We start from the raw sequence: 17,606 nt of genomic DNA, 5'->3' as shown, positions 1-17,606 counted from the left end.
ATCGGTAATTATTTATTCACAATCAACCAATCAATCTGCAAATATGTTTTACCCGTCATCAAGGTAAATATAGAACTGGCAATATTTTTTTTTTTTAAATGCGTCATCGATATAAATTTTATTTTATGATCAGGGATTTCCCTAAAGATAGTAAAGGACATATTGGTACAAACTTACACTAAAGTATAATAAGTTATCATACAATATAATATACATTAGGATCATCATCATCATCATCGCAGCCCGGAAGACGTCCACTGCTGGACATAGGCCTCCCCCAAAGATCTCCACGACGATCGGTCCTGCGCTGCTAACATTAGGATCATTGTGTTTTAAATTCCATTTAATTTTTTTATAATTTTTATTTCTTTTATTTTGCAATGTATATATAAGAGATAGTTTCTCGCCAATTCTCTTTAAAAAAAAGAAAAAAATCTCTCTTAGGTCTCATTTCATCAATCGTAGCGTAAACACATTCAAGGAAACGGAGTTCAGCGTGAGCTTGAAAAAAAGAACGACGTTGATCTCATTTTACTTAGGAAGTGATTATTCTGTCAACTTTTATATAAACAATATTCTTAGCTTAAAAGTTCATTTAAAAGTATCGATATTTCTCATAAATATAAAGTTTACACCATTATCGACTTTTACTTATCACTTGATATAGTTTTTTGGTGGATTTCTACTTCGGATGAATATTCGTAGTTTTAATAAAAATTATGAATGAATTTTTTGATGTAATTTGAAAATTAAATGTTGAGTAATTTTCATTTATTTTATGATTATTCTACAAAAGAGTAGAAATTGTAATCGTTCAATTAAAAATAACACTTATTTTATGTTAGAAATCGATTATGTTATCTTATTAATTATTCAAATTAATGTTTTGTAATTTGTTATCGATTTTCCTGTAAACGATTATTCATTCACATCCTTAAATTTCTTGGTTTGTGTCTAAAGTACGATTATTAATCCCAGTCAGTAAAATGGCAAGTGCAACTATCACTGATACAAAAAAGGGTGACCCGCTACAATAGTGATGTCCGGCAATCAATAGACTTAGACATTTAGTCATGCTTTATTTTATTAGATACCGAAATTTTTTTTTTTAATTTTAAATATTTAATACATATCGTATTAAACAATACGATTTTAGAAATATGGACCTTACAGCATATTAAAATTTCTCACTATAACATTATTACAAAGGCTGGGAAAAAATGTAAAAAGAGATTCAGAGGAATTAATACTAGAATTTTTATTTGTATAAAGGTAATTTGATATTGAATAAAAAAAAATGTAATCTCGACTAACTTTTAATTGTAAAAACTCGATTCTACCACATCACTATTTATTTGGGACTAAAAATCTGCAACACTGGAAATGTCATTTTACTGACTGGAATTAATAATCTTACCTTAAAGAATATACTACTCTTTGTGTCACTTTTTGTTGTGAAAAATGAAACTACTTGAAATTTGAAAAAAAATATAACCTTAAAACAATAACTAAGGTAAGATTATTAATTCCAGTCAGTAAAATAACATTTCCAGTGTTACAGGTTTTTAGTCCCAAAAGTCTTCGATACCTAATAAAATAAAGCATGACTAAATGTCTAAGTCTATTGATTGCCGGACATCACTATTGTAGCGGGTCACCCTTTTTTGTATCAGTGATAGTTGCACTTGTCATTTTACTGACTGGAATGAATAATCATACTTTATACCTGTTGATTCATTTAATAGCTTAGACGATTCGTCTAGTTGAAGTGTAGGCGGAATTATTTTTCGCTATTGGAAGGTATTAACAATTTAACTATCATCACAGTATTAGAATAGTAGTAAATAGAATAGTAGTAATAGTAATAGAATACAAATACACCGCCTTGTGAAGTTGTGTTTGTGAGGTTCCTGGTAGCATTTTCTGAAGACTCAAAGCCAAGTGCCAAGTGATTTTACCTCCATATCGCGTCCTTTAGTTAGACTGAACGATATTCAATATCCGTGTAATTATATCTGCTGAAATCACGGTGGTTAGAACAGCAACATAATCAACATATTTTGCAGTATGTATAATTAAATGACATGAAATGCTGCCTAAGGGTTTTGATAAATAAATGTGGTAGATGTGTTATAGATTACATGTACTTATACCGCTACAGTTTGAAGTATTTTGATGTATATAGATGTATATATATACAAGTACTGTATCAAACATTACCTATGTTGTTAAAATATGAAAAACATGTATTTTTCATAGTTGACTCGTTAAGTTTATAAACTTGCTAGATCTACCGAAATTATGATGCATATAATTATCTAGCATCTTTAATAAAACATTTCTGTATTATGTAATCATACAGATCAATTCTTGCAGCATTCTTTTTTGTCATTTAGTAGTGATAAAATTACATTAGTATGTAATTTATGTTTATGAAATATATCAACGAAAACTAATTTCTCCATAATTTCTTGAAGTGATTTAATCTAATTTATGTTAATTTCAGTGGATGGTATCATGCCTACAAGATCAGAAATATTGAGGCTGTACAAAAACTTGATTCTGTATTCAAAATCCTTGAGGTTTACGAATCCTGTATATTTTCGAAGTAGAATATCCAATGAATTCAGGAAAAATAAATTCTTGACTAGCTCAGAAGAAGTCATATTTGCATATAAGGTGAGCTGTTATATCATAAGTATTGTAAATATGTCAAATAAATTGCCTTACTACCATTAGTAAAATTCACTGGGCAATATACTTCAAATTAAAATCAACATGTTTATAAAAACATATTACTTCTATTTCTCTTCAATCCATTCCTCATGCCATTTAAATTGGAATTCCTCAATATCAATTTTCTATATAAACAATTACAAAAAACAATCATTGTAATCCAACGCGGCACATCGAGGCAGCATACCCAAGATACTGGCAGCGTTGCCTCTTTGAATGGCCATGCTTAGCCATTGTGCAAAATAGCTACCAGCTCTCGGGTCACAAGTAACCTCAATGAGCCGCGCTGAAATATATGTCAAAAACAATTTGGCTTCCGGGCTCCATAGGCCCAACGTCTCCACGGCAAATGGTAAAAACCAATAGGACCCCTCCAGATTCGTATATTTTCGTCTTTTTAAAATTGCCGCCTGTGTTGCTGCCGTGCCAGGATGAGAGGACGATCCAGACACATGACAATGACAATTCATCAACAGTAGCACCACAGTTACAGCGATGAGGCTGATTTAGTTTAGCACCCAGCCGCAAACCTACCGCCAGTGTGAGGGTACAATTATCCAGAAGCATACCGGTATGACTTGACTTGCTTGTAGCCAATACCCTGACTCTCTTTCTGCTACTGCCAGAAGACGAGCACGAGATACAGCCGCTTCACAGCGACTCAAAATATTTTGCTGACTTTTAATGCACAGTGGTTCATCCCATTGTCTCTGAGAGAGACACGTATTCGGCGTATCAGTTGACGGACATTCTATTTGCCAGGCATTCACAGCCTCAGCCATACCCCAAATCTCCACGGAACCTGACGAAGGGCTAATGATTTTACCGCAAAGAGAAATAGAAGCATGGACAGAAGCCAAAAATGCTGGAACAGCAATAGAAGAAACCTTTCTCACGCCTACTCCTCCATAGCGTACCCGCAATGTAGCCTGATGCCAGGCATTATCAGTTAACTCACAGTTAAAAATTTTTATTAAAGTTTCCCTTAGTATGTCTAATTTCTCAAGTTGTTCTGGGAATTTCCACACCATTGAGCTTAGAATTGAAAGTATGATGTTTCAACCGAGATTTGAACACTTAGCTCTCTGACTAAATGCGTATCTATCAGGTAGGAGTAGGCCTTCAGCTGCTCCACAAGTTTTACAGTGGGTTTACCCGCACTGTGTATGTTGTAAAAGTATCAGTGAAGAATGATAGGATGAAGCATGCAGTCAGGTTAGTTATCCAATTGCGGAGAATTCTCCACAAAATATACACAATACTTTCCAGGGAGAATCACTTGAAGATTGAACTTAGGAAAGGACTATTGGCCACATTACTAAGCTAATATTAATAATCGCTTCTCCCTAAAAAAGTCAGGTCCAGAAACAGGATGTATATTGAATAAAAATAAAAAATGAAATGTGCAGTTTGTGACATTATTATATAATAATTCAATTAAGATAATTTCCATTGGTATTTAGGACTTTTTGTCAACGATTAGGCAAATCATATATAAACAATTCATAGTCTTTTAGACTATCATCTTGGTTACTAAATTTTTCCTTCTCTTCAAAATAAATTATAATTACGAATTAGAGAGGTTAATGGTAATTCCTGTAATAGGTATTTCCACTAACTTCTCTAATTCCGGCAGTAATACTTATTTTTTTCTATTAATAAATTGATGTGGTAAATAATTTACACTTAGTACTTAGTTATAATTTTTTATTGAATATGTTTACTCCACCTCTATTTATTTATTTGTTTACAGAAAGGATTGGCACTACTGAATCGTGGATCGGTTGTATAAGATGTTTTCTACTTCAATATTTATTCTAAGGAGAAGTTTATGTGTATCATACCCATCAGCATTCAAACATACCTTGGACTATTCTCGAGTGCCTAAAATACAAGAGCTTGATCTGTCAGAGCAGTTTGTTAGAGGTGGTGGCCCAGGCGGTTCTGCTGTAAACAAAAATGCTAATTGTGTAGTGCTGACCCATTTACCCACAGGTAATAATAAATCAATATTAAAAGCAAATAAAATAAAAAATAATTTATTCATGTTGGACATTTTAGCCGCTTATGAACATCGGGTTTTTCACTTTAATAAATATTAAAGCACCTATATTTTTTCATACCATCCATTTTTGTATACAGATTCAGTGGAGAACAACTGGCAAGAAGTCAAATGAATTTCTTTTGAAGCCATTTATTGACATAGATGAATATAATAGCTACTTACGCAATACAAATTATTATTTATAATTTTTAAAATCTATGCCTAGTAAACGAAGCATGATCCCAGGCCTGCCATTAGTGCTGCAAAAAAAAACTGCTTACTTCATTTTTGGTTTAGGCATAGATTCTCTAGCTAGACTATAACAGTTGTTATTTTTAAAGTATTCTTTTACTTTGAATTCTTTACATTACATTATTACTGCTTAGATGTTATAGTAGAGTCTACATATTACACTCAAGTCAATTTCAGCTAAACACAACCAAACGTAGAGATCCCTAAGCTTAAACAATATGTAACTTAAATATTTATTTTACTAATGTCATAAATCTGTAAATCTGAGGGCATATATTTATTAAAGACTTAACTATTTAGGTTTATACTTTACTACTTACTTATAAGTTTAGGATGTAGAAATTTAATTAGTGCAAAGAGGCAAAAGCTTGCTGATCTTTTTGTGGTTCAGAAATGTTCTGGTTAGCATCCAAGGAATGCCTAGTAATAGAAATATTGCGTTTATGTAATTTAAATGAGCTTTATTTGGGTTTACAGGTACAGTTGTGAAATGCCACATAAGTCGAAGCCAAGATGAAAACAGAAAGCTAGCTCGTGAAATGTTGATTGAAAAGTTAGATGAGACCTTAAATGGAGAACAAAGTGTAGCTGCACAGAGAAGACGACTTGAAGAAAAGAAATATAAGAGAAACGAATACAAAAAGAAAAAAATGGCGCAACTTAAGATCGAATGGAAGAAACGGGAAGGTCTAGTGTGATTAAATGTAGTCCATTACTACTTAGGATATATACATATATATATATATATAATTTAGGATCACCTGTATAGTTATTATATTGTTAATGAATTTAAAGAAACTTACCATAATAATTCTTTTATTTTTCGTACAGCAGTACAATAAATCAGAAAATACAAAGTAGACTATATTTATTTACTAATAGAATTCATAATAAAGGTAAACAAAATTTTTTCTACTAAATAACTTCTAAATTAGCTTAGAAATTAGCTTACTCTTAATGTGAGTCAATCTATATATTTAGCCTTTTATAAGACGATTGTATCAATGATTTAATATAATCGTCTTATAAAAGGTATGTAATTATTCCTACATCTTAATCAGCAGTCAGTGTTCCTGTAAAACGATAGCCAATACAACCTCTTTTCGTTATCCAAGGTATTAGGATTATGAAAGGCATTGAGAAACATTTGGTCTACCTATCCAGCAAAATACAACAATCCATTTATATTGTCAAGTCCTTAAGGAATTGCGTGGATAAAGAACTATTAGTTATGGTATTATATGTTACATGACAAGGCTCTAACGCAATTATTAGTGTACTACTACTAGAATGGGGCGGGGCTGCTAAAACAAACATCATTGCACTAGAAAGAGTTCAAAATAGAGTCAGAGTTAAATTTAGCAAAGCTACAAAAGGCAATGGGCAATTTAAAAGCCCATTGAATAACTATTAAAACATAGCAAAGTATTTACAATACGTCAGATATACGCTTAAGACCAACATTGTCAATGCATGAAGTAACTTTCAGCTCCACTGATTTCAGTCGTCTCGTCCGGCACCGTGTTTATCGTGCTGCTTTACCAACAATTAATACTACTTTCGACACTATATTTATATTAACTTGCCAATTTTAATTCGTTACGATAAAAAATTGTAAACAATGTCATTACATAATCTTTACTAATATTATAAATGTGAAAGTAACTCTGTCTCTCTGTCTTGTTTTCACGCCAAAACTATTGAAGTGATTTAAATGATATTTGGTACATATAATCCAGACTCTAGTCCCTGATAAGGGACATAGGCTACTTTTTAAAGGGAAAAAGGGTTGAAAGGAGTTTATATGGAAGTATTATCATTTGTATAGCTGGAAGCTTGAAACTTAATTTTTGGCTTTAATGTTACCCTTAAGTGGTAAATAAATAAAAAAATAAATAAAATAGAGGATGAAAAGTTGTATGGAAATTAGTCATTTTTGAAGCTAGAAAGAAAAAGTTTTTTCTTTGTTTTTTTTTTGGGATATATACTTTACTAATATTATCAATGCGAACTCTGTCTACCTGTCTGTTTGCCTGTCTCGCTTTCACGTCAAAGCTACTGAACCGATTTAAATGAAATTTTGATACACAGTCTGGTGTATTGTATATATTTGTCTAATAATCATTTCACATCATTACCTGTTTTCATGACGACTGCCCATTACGGACAAGACAGACACGTTCCCTAGTTCATCTATAAAATATTCTCACATCAGCCGTCACACACACAGTTATATTCGATGATTTTCTATCAATTTATGTAACCTTTCTTGTTCATATACTATTTTATTTGTATAGCAATTACTGCCGACCCCAAAGTCTAAATCCAGAGAAATATTATATATAGGCATAGGCTATTTTTAATGCGAAAATGGTTGTAAGGGATTGAAAAGTGAGATAAAGATTTGTATGGAAATATCGTTATTTTTAAAGCCAGTAGCTTGAAACAAATGCGTGATTGATTTATGTTTGGTTAAAAACAAACGTTTGTAAGGGGTTGAAAGGGGAGATGATAGGTTGTATGGAAGTATAGTCACTTTAAAGCTAGCCAGCTGGACTGCACACCGATCGATCCCTCATAAATTCAAACTCACCCCCTATAGTGCGGTAAAGCTGAAAAGGCCAGCTGGGACTAACAGCATTACAGTAATCCGAAAAGCAATCTGGTAAGTGGCAGAAGACGAGTCTACCACTGTCTATCGAATTCATTTAGGTTTGTTATGTGTATGTTCATCTGAACCTTACTTTTTGGGTAATAAGGAACACATAGAAGCTTCATATGTAGTATACATAAAGATAGTAGATATACAATATTATTTATCGACTAATGGTACTGTGCTAATATTGTATATCTACATACAATATTAGCACAGTACAATTAGTCGATACAAATATATAACAAACCACTGGAATATTTGAAAAATATAAAATATTTATATCTATTTTAAAATAACTACTTTAAAAAAATGTTATTATAATGTCAGTGAATATTTGACAGATAACATATGAATGATAAAATCAGTATATATATATACACAGTTATATACACATAGATCAGAAAAATAATGCACAAAATAATTAAAACCTGTTAAAGCCACCATCATGTTAACCTTTATTGTAACACTATGGAATACAAATGAATAAATAAATATTAAATATAAAGGTAGATGTAAAGGTAAACAAATGAAAGCCCTTGGGCACAGTACACACTAGCAGATAGGATACGGGATGGCGTCCCGTGCCCGTGACGTCATTGACCGTGACCCACCGTGTACTGGATACCCTTACTCGTGGAAATAGATTTCTCATGCAACTGTAACTAATTTTCCAATATACCTTCTAAACAAATATCATAAAAGACGACACGTGGCGAAACGTGCCGAGTCGGTCTGTATGTTCGCAATAATCGCAAAATCTACTAAACGGATTTTCATGTAGTCTTCGTGTATCAACATAGTGATTTGTTAGGAAGGTACTATCTATCTATCTATGGGTACTATCTAACCCAATGTACTTTATTCGGAACATACAGTAAGCAAAAGTCATAATGTATTATCGAATACATATATAATTACAACAACTGGCCTTATAGCTGAAAGCAATGTTTTCGAGGCAACCATGGGGAAACGGATTTAAATATCGAGGAGGTAGGTACAATGGAAATATGAGAAAAAAATGAAACATAATGTTGACGGAAAATAATAATATCTTATAATGTATATACTAATTCATTTATGTCTATTACTGGTTGTGATAAGAAAGAGCGGGGTTTCTTCTTGGTCTCGTAGGAAGATAATATAAACACAGACAAAATATTGTGCATTTTTTTAAAATATGTTCTTATTTTTTCTTTAATATCTCGCGAAATTGTCTCAATCGTTACGTTAACCGGGAGTAGGGTGCGGGTACACAACTCAGTATTTAGGTCAAGGGTGGAACAATGTCGGGCCATAATTATTTCAGTTACTACCCTCTTCTATTACATGCACAAAGATTACTATTATTGCGTATGGTATTTGGTACATTTATATGTATTTTTATTATCTGTTTGACTTCGTCTGCTTGTGTAGTTAAAATATATATATGGTCTATAATATAGTTGTTTCCGACCTAGTGATACAGTCTAGTAGGTATACCTATTAATATAGGTATTTGTCCATTTTCATTCGACCCCCTGTGCTATTGAAACGGCCATCGAAATTACGGCGAGGAGAGCCGAGGTAGCATAAAGTCTTAAAGTCTCGTTCTAAAGAGTTGGCCTTCGTCGCTTCGTTACTCCTTCCTTTGAGGTAACTATCGTCTGCACTAGCACCCATTTTCGTTCGATGAAGTTACGGTAGGTTAGGTCAGTTACGCTAAAAAAATAATTGCGATCCGTTTGAGCGTTTATTTGTGAAAAAGACATACCTATTAATACGAAAATAAATAATTACAGATTTGTTATCTATCTTCTGTTTTTATATATAATACGTTTCTTTATTGCAGTGACGTAGTTTACGAAACGAATATCTTACCTTGTTAAAAAAGTGAGGTTATTATGTTTATGATTTATGTATTAATATTTTATAATATATAGTTAGTCGTAGAAACTATTATGCTAAACCGAAAGCTATTCATAAAACAAACAAAAAACACTTTTGAACGCTGCTAGGTATTAATAATGCGCAATCTAGGCCTGAGCTAAGCAGAGCTTGTGTTATGGGTATTTGACAATTGATATAAATACATTTTTTTAAAATATATACATAATATAAATAAGAAACATCCAGACCAATACAAACAATCATACTGATGAATACAAATGTTTGTTCTGCGAGAGGAAATAAACCCGCGACAGGCGCAAAAACGGTGACATGAATGGTTATAATAAAATAATACGAGTTTATTTTCAAATTTCTTCACTTCTTGGGTTGACCAAGATGTTTTCTCAGACACCATCTACGGTAATTCTTCTGCAAGATTTGCTATTGACTTTATTTTACAGTAAGTAACCTGCGTAGTGTAGCTTATTTATTTATTTATTTTTGTGGCATACATTTACCTTAGATAAGTTTTCTTTTTATCTTTAACTATTAAAATTTTATATAATGCGTAAAATAATACTACTTAAATACTTACATCGAAGGTTGAAGTTGGCTGGTTCTTTGTGACATCGTGAATCTTGAACAAATCCGAACAGTTAGAACATTGTCTTTTTTGACCTCATTCAATGGATACTCATCCACTATGATGAGTATAAATAATCTTCTACCTCTGGGATTTATAAGTCAGTGTATTGTGTGGTATATTTGCAATAGGTATACATATTTAATACAAAACGTAACATACAAAGCTATTTCAAATATCTTGAGCCGGGTTCTTGTCAGCGCTAATCTTGGGTTTAGAGAACAGTTATTGTGAATTTCTGTTTCATGTGCCGACAATTTAGTACTTAGATTTATTTTAATTTCTTGGGAAAATCTTCCATTATATTAGTTCATATAGTGTCTAATATTAGAAACAAAAGGACCTACATACCTAATTGATTGGTACAAAAAGCCATATATGGGAGGCAATACGGCACCTACATATATTTGTGTTGCATTTATGCTTTAATAAATACTCGTACCAAACATTTATACCAATATTATAAATGTGTAAATGTCTTTTACTTATGTCTCTTTGTAACCTTTTTACAACTTTGCGTAATGAAATTTACCATGAAAATGTCACTGTATTATGAGGATAGGAATGGGCTATTTTTTATCCTGATAATTAATCTAGGAAAGGATGAAATAGGGGATCAAAGTTTATACAGGTGAAGCAGCTGGTGACAGTTTATAGGTAATAACTAAAAACGATATATATTAACGATAACGATATATATAGTATGTACTAGATAAATATCAGATCGATCGAGAACAACTGGTTTTAAGTGACACGATTTTGTTTTTTATGTGGATAAAAAGATTACCTGAATAAAAAAACAACGAATAAAAAACAAGACACACAGGTTTTCTTTTATTTGATCTTTGAGTCTTTTTTAAATATTTTCTGGTTCTATAATCTCGCAAGACTGCAGTAAAATGGTCCTAGAGGTGTACCCACGCGCACGCCTCCATAAATGAGCATGGCAAAACAGTCCTAATAACCGAGACGAAGTTTGCAGTACAACACTTGAAGGGCGGCCCTACGGCGCTGGAGTTACGGTGGAAAGGTAAGGCGACCTCGTGTCTCAGGCAATGGCGACTCAGAGGTACCCCGTATGGTTTTAGAGGATAAAAACTTACACACCCCACCTGTTCTCTTTCAATTCGATTCGATTCTGGTCGTCCGCTGGTCCGCAGTTACGGAGTGCACGATTCGGGCCTCGAGCTGAGCTCTTTGCCCGGTCATTCTGCTAGGGTATTCCACCCCAGCGTCTTCACTTACCATGTTCTTTATACGGCGCCTGGACAATCTTAGAAAATTTAGAAATACAAACCTGAACGCCACTGATACTACAATTTAATTACAGATTTCCTGACTTTCTAACATGGTTTAATAGCCATTGTTTAATGAACGTTATTTAGTCTCATGAATAATCTACCTATCTGTTGGCTTCTCTTCACGACCAACACTGTACAAGTTCATTTCAATTTTTGTCTGTATATCTGTTTGTTCCGGATAATCTCTGTAATGGCTGGACCGATTTTGACGGGACTTTTTTTGGCAGGTAGCTGATGTAATAAGGAGTAACTTACTTTTATTTTAGAAAAATAAAGTTATATTCCACGCGGACGAAGTCGCGGGAACAGCTAGTATCTAAAATAAGTATAGGTCTATTCATTTAAACTTTAGCAATAGCTACATCGCTCTTAGAAGTACTGGCTGTTACTTTGTTTTGTAGTAAATCTTTTACACAGTGTCGTGCGTACCTCAATAGTACTACAGTCCATAATAGTCGTAGCAACTACATAGTAACTATATCGTTTAGTAATCCGCTCATAGTCGCAGAGCTTATATTCCATTCTGTTTTACTCTTTATCGCTTAAAACCTTACATTTAAGCTTTGAAGCATAGATGTTTGAAGCTTAATATTTTACTGTCGGCGGTTACAGCATGTTTTAAAATACTTACTCTTTCACTGCCTTTTGTTATCTTTACTGTTTATTTTGTATGGACAAATATCGAATGGTAGATACACCCACCTATGCAAACGGTATCAGCTAGCAAGCATCACTGTAGGATGATATCCGTCATACTCGTGAACGGGTGCTGCTTATGGGGACTGGTCTGTTCAGGTTACGAACACTGATTAGACTTTTTACTTTTCCAATAGCAAATGCTGGTGGTTATTCTATTCATCCAAATTTGAATTGCTTAGTAATATCGATCGATGACCTTATTACTAGCAAAGTACCATGTCAGGTTGACCTCCACGCGGTTCCCCCTGGAAACCATCCTGATAAATTCTTGGTGAATTTATCAACCTCCACTGGTGCCCCGCCAGAAAAAACCTTTAGCGCAAGCGGGTGCACCATTTCATTATCATAATAAAAAAAAATTGCTGGTGATATGAATGGTGTATAAGAACTCATTTAATATATGCCATGTGAGAATTAGTTAATGTGTAATTTAGCTTAATATTATTATATATTCCGCAAACAAAACATTATCAAATTAATAAGATCCTTCGTTAGGTTTTTTTTTTTTAAATTACATTCTATTAACTGTTGTTAAGTGCTACCTGTGACGGTAATTCGTCACATTTGTACAAGTGACGTCACAGCTTTGTTGGACTTGTTCCCAATTTTCCATTTAATGGACTGGCTAAACATAATACTGTGTGTTTGTCCTGGCCTGTACTCTCTTTACGAGTCCCGAGAGCCGAACGTGCCGTCCTCGTCCTCCCCCTACTCGCCGCCCTACCCTGATTATGTTTATTTTCCCCACAAATAGGGTTGTAACTTTCATTCTCGTAGGCTTGCTGTAGCGGAGAAAAATATTTGAAATAGTTAACTTACTAAATATAATTTTGAACATTTCTATGTCCAACTGTGTAAATTTGGGTATGTTAGTACTACTCTAAGTTATAAATCCTAAACTATGTACAAAGTGGTCTGCGTGGATATGTCTACCTTTATCAGCTGCCTAGCAACTAGCTCGGTAAACTGTATTTCGGTTGAAGGGTATGTTAAACCAGTAAAATTACAAGCATCCTATCTCAATCCTCCGGAATGCAATGCAAGAATGTTATCACGGGCGTTAAATGATAATGTGATTTCCGTAGTGCTGTTCATGTATACCTATAGGCGACTATTACATCGTTAGGGTCTGTTCGCCAATCCAATTACATTTACTAAAAGGCTAACTTCCAGACGGTCTACAATTTAAAAAAATCTATATTTCTACTCCTTGTAGACTAATATCCTTATATTGTCAATTAAAAAAACTTTATTTTTAATTACTCTCCTAGATTACAGGTATATTCCGAGACGTCAGAATAATTCGGACGAATTACAGGGGCAGCCCTATGTTCAACGTTCCCCCATTACCACATGGATGTATGTAAGTTTTATAGCATGCACGATACAGCTACGAGTCTGTGTGGCTTTACTGAGAGACGTCGATGTTGATTCAAACATAAAAAAATAAATCCAATACTGTTGATCTGACAACCTGTCTGATGCATTGCGTTAATTTTCAATTATTGTATGTATATGATAACGATTACAGTTACAATGTCTAGTAATAGATACATTCTAAATTTGTTAATATCTATAAATTCTCTTAAAATTGTGTATCTAAAAATAAAAATTTATTTCTTTGACAGAGTAACTATTACTATATATTAATTGACCGCCGATATTAAATGAAGATAAAAAGTTGTTTTTTGTAAAACGACTTCATCGTATCTATTCAAAACACGATGATTGGAAATGAAATCTTCGTAAGTGCTAGCAGAGTAGGTATTTTTCTCAAGAAATCTTTACAGAAGACGGTAATGAGTTTTGAATTGGCCGTCATCAAAGAAATCGAGAGAAAATATTGTAAAAAAAAGTTATTGGCCCGTTAGCTGGGCGGCGCGCCGACTAGAAGAAGTAGGCAAGGTAGCTATAACAAAACTTTATGTCATAGAGAGGGATAAAAAGAAGTCTCGGTTGTCGGTACGGTATAATAGAGTCGCATCAAACGGTTTCCACACAACCTGAAAATCAGCGACAATGTTGGAGCAGTGATGGGGAACTCTTTGGATTGTTTTCTAGATCGCCTACATATGAGGCAAATAATAATTAGAGGTAGTTTTTTTTATACTTACATATATTAGAAGTAGTTATCGAATCACTGTTAAACTTGTATTGCGAAATCGAGGTACACTAATGTGAAATCGGTTCCTATAACGTTACTTACGGGACGATCTAGGAAATATATTGGGCGCTCCTCACTATTATTGTTCCGATATTGTTGCTGATTTTATGGTCATATGTAGACCACTTTACTCGGCGGCAAATTTCATACCTCTCCCGACGGAAGTATATTGAATGCCTCAATCTGCTTTGAATCGAAAATAGCGCGTTATTGCTGTGAAAATGTCTTATTCTGTACATTTATAATACAAATAAGATTTAATGCCCAAAAACCTGTAAAATTTACCGATACATTTGGGTAATCATATTTATAGACAATATTGTATATCGCATTTACCTACAGGAGAAAATACAACTGAATTGAACAAATCCTCTCCTTAAGTCGGTCGAGGACAGGCAGATATGTAAAAATGAGCTATCATTTCCAGGTAACCTTCATTATCGTATCGTAAAAATACACATTAGAAACGTTAATAGGTAGTTAAATTTTACGTTCTGTCGGTCGTATTGCTACATCTCTTGGGCAAAATCACCCCAGGAATCCATTAAGTTATTTTCACCACCTTCCATCACAAGCTGCTTTTATGGAGGTCTTATAGGCACCTACCTACGTCTTATTTATTTCATTACGAATATTATTTTCTCAATAAAACTGAGAGACCGCTCGTAAAACTGTGACGAATATATTTCTTCATCTTCTTTATGTATGGAATTTTTACGTTTACAATATTATGAACCTGACTGTATGAAAATGCAGTGAAAAATATTCTTTTAACCAAAATAATATTATAGCCCTTCTCAATCGCAGGCCCATTTTAATAGACACGTATGAAAAGTGTTATAAAATGAAGAGGATATAAGTGTTTCATCAGACCAGACATATTCCTTAATTGGAAAAAAACTAAACTTATAGTACTGGTACAGTTTTGCTGTACCATGGGAAACAAATATACCTTATGCACAAATAATTATTAAGAACTAATAAATTCATAAACTAACAAAGACTAAGTGTTTAATTTGTATACATTCGAAGTGGGAGAGAGGTTTAGCAGCGAAATCTCTCTATAATTTTCTAAAATATCTTGGCCTATCTAAAACTCAGTAAAATCTACACTAGAACGTGTTTTTAAAGCTGCTCTAGCAGTCTCCTGCCATCTTTGAAAGGGCAGAGAGAAAACGGGATGGGGCTTCCTAAACCTATGGATCATCAAGTCCCAGGAACAGCTCAAAGTTTCCCTCTCAGCTACATGATGGACGTGGCTCTCACACGGTGAATCCATGGAATGCTAAAAAGTTCGTCTCAATGCGAAACTATATCAAATTGTGAAAACAGACGACGTCGATTTATTGATAAATAAGTGTTCATCAATAAAAAACTATATATTGAGGCAAATATAATTAGTATTGTACAAATTTAAATTGTAGATACCTCTATATAAATTTATAAAGCCTTTCTTTATACCAGTGTATCTCAACGTACATATGATTATATAAACAAATAGACAACTAAAAATTGTGATATACGTATATTGGTGATTTTATAGCACTATTTAGAAGAAAACATACTGGGTGAATTATTCCACAGTCAAGATCTAGTCAAATATAATTTGAACAAAGATAAAATACACTGCGAACGGGAGAGGGTTTGTTGAGAAGGGACGTTGATAACGATCAAAATGACATCTGTCCGCGTGTCACAGTGAAGCTGGTTTCCGGTGTTGAGCATACAATTAATAAATACCTACCTTCATTTCTTTCTACATTTCAAAGAGTCCCAAATATCAGCAGAAAAACATACGTCCTACATAATTCTAAAGACTCGTAAAACCAACTTATTCACTAATTTTATAAATCTCTAAAGTACTTATTTTCTCTGTTTATTACTTTTTTTTTATAAATAAATAACTAACCGTTTCTTATTAAAAATAGCTTTTTTTGTATTTGATATGAACATAAATTATGTTAGAGGACAAAGAAAGGTTTTATTTTATCTAAAGAACGCAAGCGAAGTCACGGAATATTATAAATTTTTATATGAAGGTATTGAGACACTAAAAACTTCGCCTCACGTAAAACCTGAATATATGAGAAAACGATGTAGGATAACTAGCAAGAGTAACAAATTCCATAAGCTCCGCGCAATGTGGAGCCGCTCACAAAACGATCCGGATCCGGATATTTAATACTACAAAAGTGTTTGAACATATTTTTTTTGGGTGTACAAAGTCTAAACCAAGTAATAAATTAGTCATTTGTAACTATTTGTTTAAAAAAGAAACTCCAACTTTAGGACCTGGTGTGCTAAAAGGTCCCGCGCTGGCGTAATCCGACACTGAGCCTAATCAAGAATATTACAGCGCTGATTTTCAGTTGGGCCACCAGAGGACAGCGTTCGATGGAAGAAAGATGTCACGAGTAAAACCATTTCAGTGATAATATAATTATAATAAATCATCATCATTTCAGTCCGGAAGACGTACACTGCTGAACAAAGGCCTCCCCCAGAAATCTCCACGACAATCGATCCTGTGGTGCTCGCTTCCATCCAACGCTTTTCAGTGTCTTCTGGTCCGCGATCGTGACTCGAGAACTAACGGCAACAACGACCATCATCATCACCAATGGTCATCTGTCCTACGAGCTATGTTCATTTGTGTCTCGTTCATTTCCGCTTCAGTTTCGCAATTCTTTGGGCTATATCAGTCACTCTGGTTTTTCTGCGTTTCTCGTCATTTCTGATACGATCACGTAAAGTGACCTCTGAGTGACTCTGAGTCAATTAATGAGGCCCATAGTCAGCGGTCATAGTTATAGTAAAAGTAATAATATAATTCATTATTAACATTTCGTATTGCCTTTTACCTCTTCACAGAAATTGTAATCGTTCATTAATTAACTAATGTTCGACAAACGCACTAGACTGTCGATTAACAGTCTTAATTAGAAGCCGATATTATGTAAGGTAAGCGTTTACTTACGAATTTTCTAAGTTGTCGCGGTCGACTTGTTTCAGTCCATTAATCTTATTATCGACAGTAATTTCTGTTTAAGAAATACTAGCGTCACGCGCCTGGGTTTCTACCCATGCGAAGACGCGAACATTTTATTACGCAGCGATACCTACCTTTGGGAATTACTTTGTTAGTAGATGAGTACCGCATGAAAGCTTTCAGTACTTTTGAGTTTATTGCGAATATTTAGACGGGGCGGAGGACCTTGTTTTTTAATATGCAGGTATAGATTAAC

At 33.7% G+C, this 17,606-nt stretch overlaps 1 protein-coding gene across 2 annotated transcripts; it reads left to right on the top strand.

The window, feature by feature from the left end:
* Positions 1-110: 110 nt before the first annotated feature.
* On the top strand, positions 111-5,847 carry LOC131850754 (mitochondrial translation release factor in rescue-like). Of its 2 annotated transcripts, none has more exons than XM_059201108.1 (3): positions 111-165; positions 2,507-2,679; positions 4,490-4,611. In XM_059201108.1, exons 1-3 carry the CDS (start codon positions 126-128, stop codon positions 4,526-4,528), a joined length of 252 nt encoding a protein of 83 aa, XP_059057091.1. In that variant the 5' UTR covers positions 111-125; the 3' UTR covers positions 4,529-4,611. The 2 variants fall into 2 exon arrangements, with proteins under 2 accessions (XP_059057091.1, XP_059057090.1); XM_059201107.1 differs by lacking the exon at positions 111-165 and adding an exon at positions 5,510-5,847 and having other exon boundaries at positions 2,588-2,679; positions 4,490-4,731.
* Positions 5,848-17,606: the final 11,759 nt, after the last annotated feature.

The sequence above is a fragment of the Achroia grisella genome, unplaced genomic scaffold, assembly GCF_030625045.1.
Source record: "Achroia grisella isolate CSIRO2021 unplaced genomic scaffold, CSIRO_AGI_Agris_v1 utg779, whole genome shotgun sequence".
Classification (NCBI taxonomy): domain Eukaryota; kingdom Metazoa; phylum Arthropoda; class Insecta; order Lepidoptera; family Pyralidae; genus Achroia; species Achroia grisella.
The sequence above is the reverse complement of the archived record's forward strand: the minus strand, read 5'-3'. Positions and strand labels throughout refer to the sequence as shown.

Bases quoted from the DNA above. Each gene is read 5' to 3' on its own strand.
- LOC131850754 (XM_059201107.1), top strand. From the start codon at position 4,530: ATGTTTTCTACTTCAATATTTATTCTAAGGAGAAGTTTATGTGTATCA. The intron at 4,732-5,509 runs GTAATAATAAAT...TTGGGTTTACAG, and splicing joins GCTGACCCATTTACCCACAG to GTACAGTTGTGAAATGCCAC.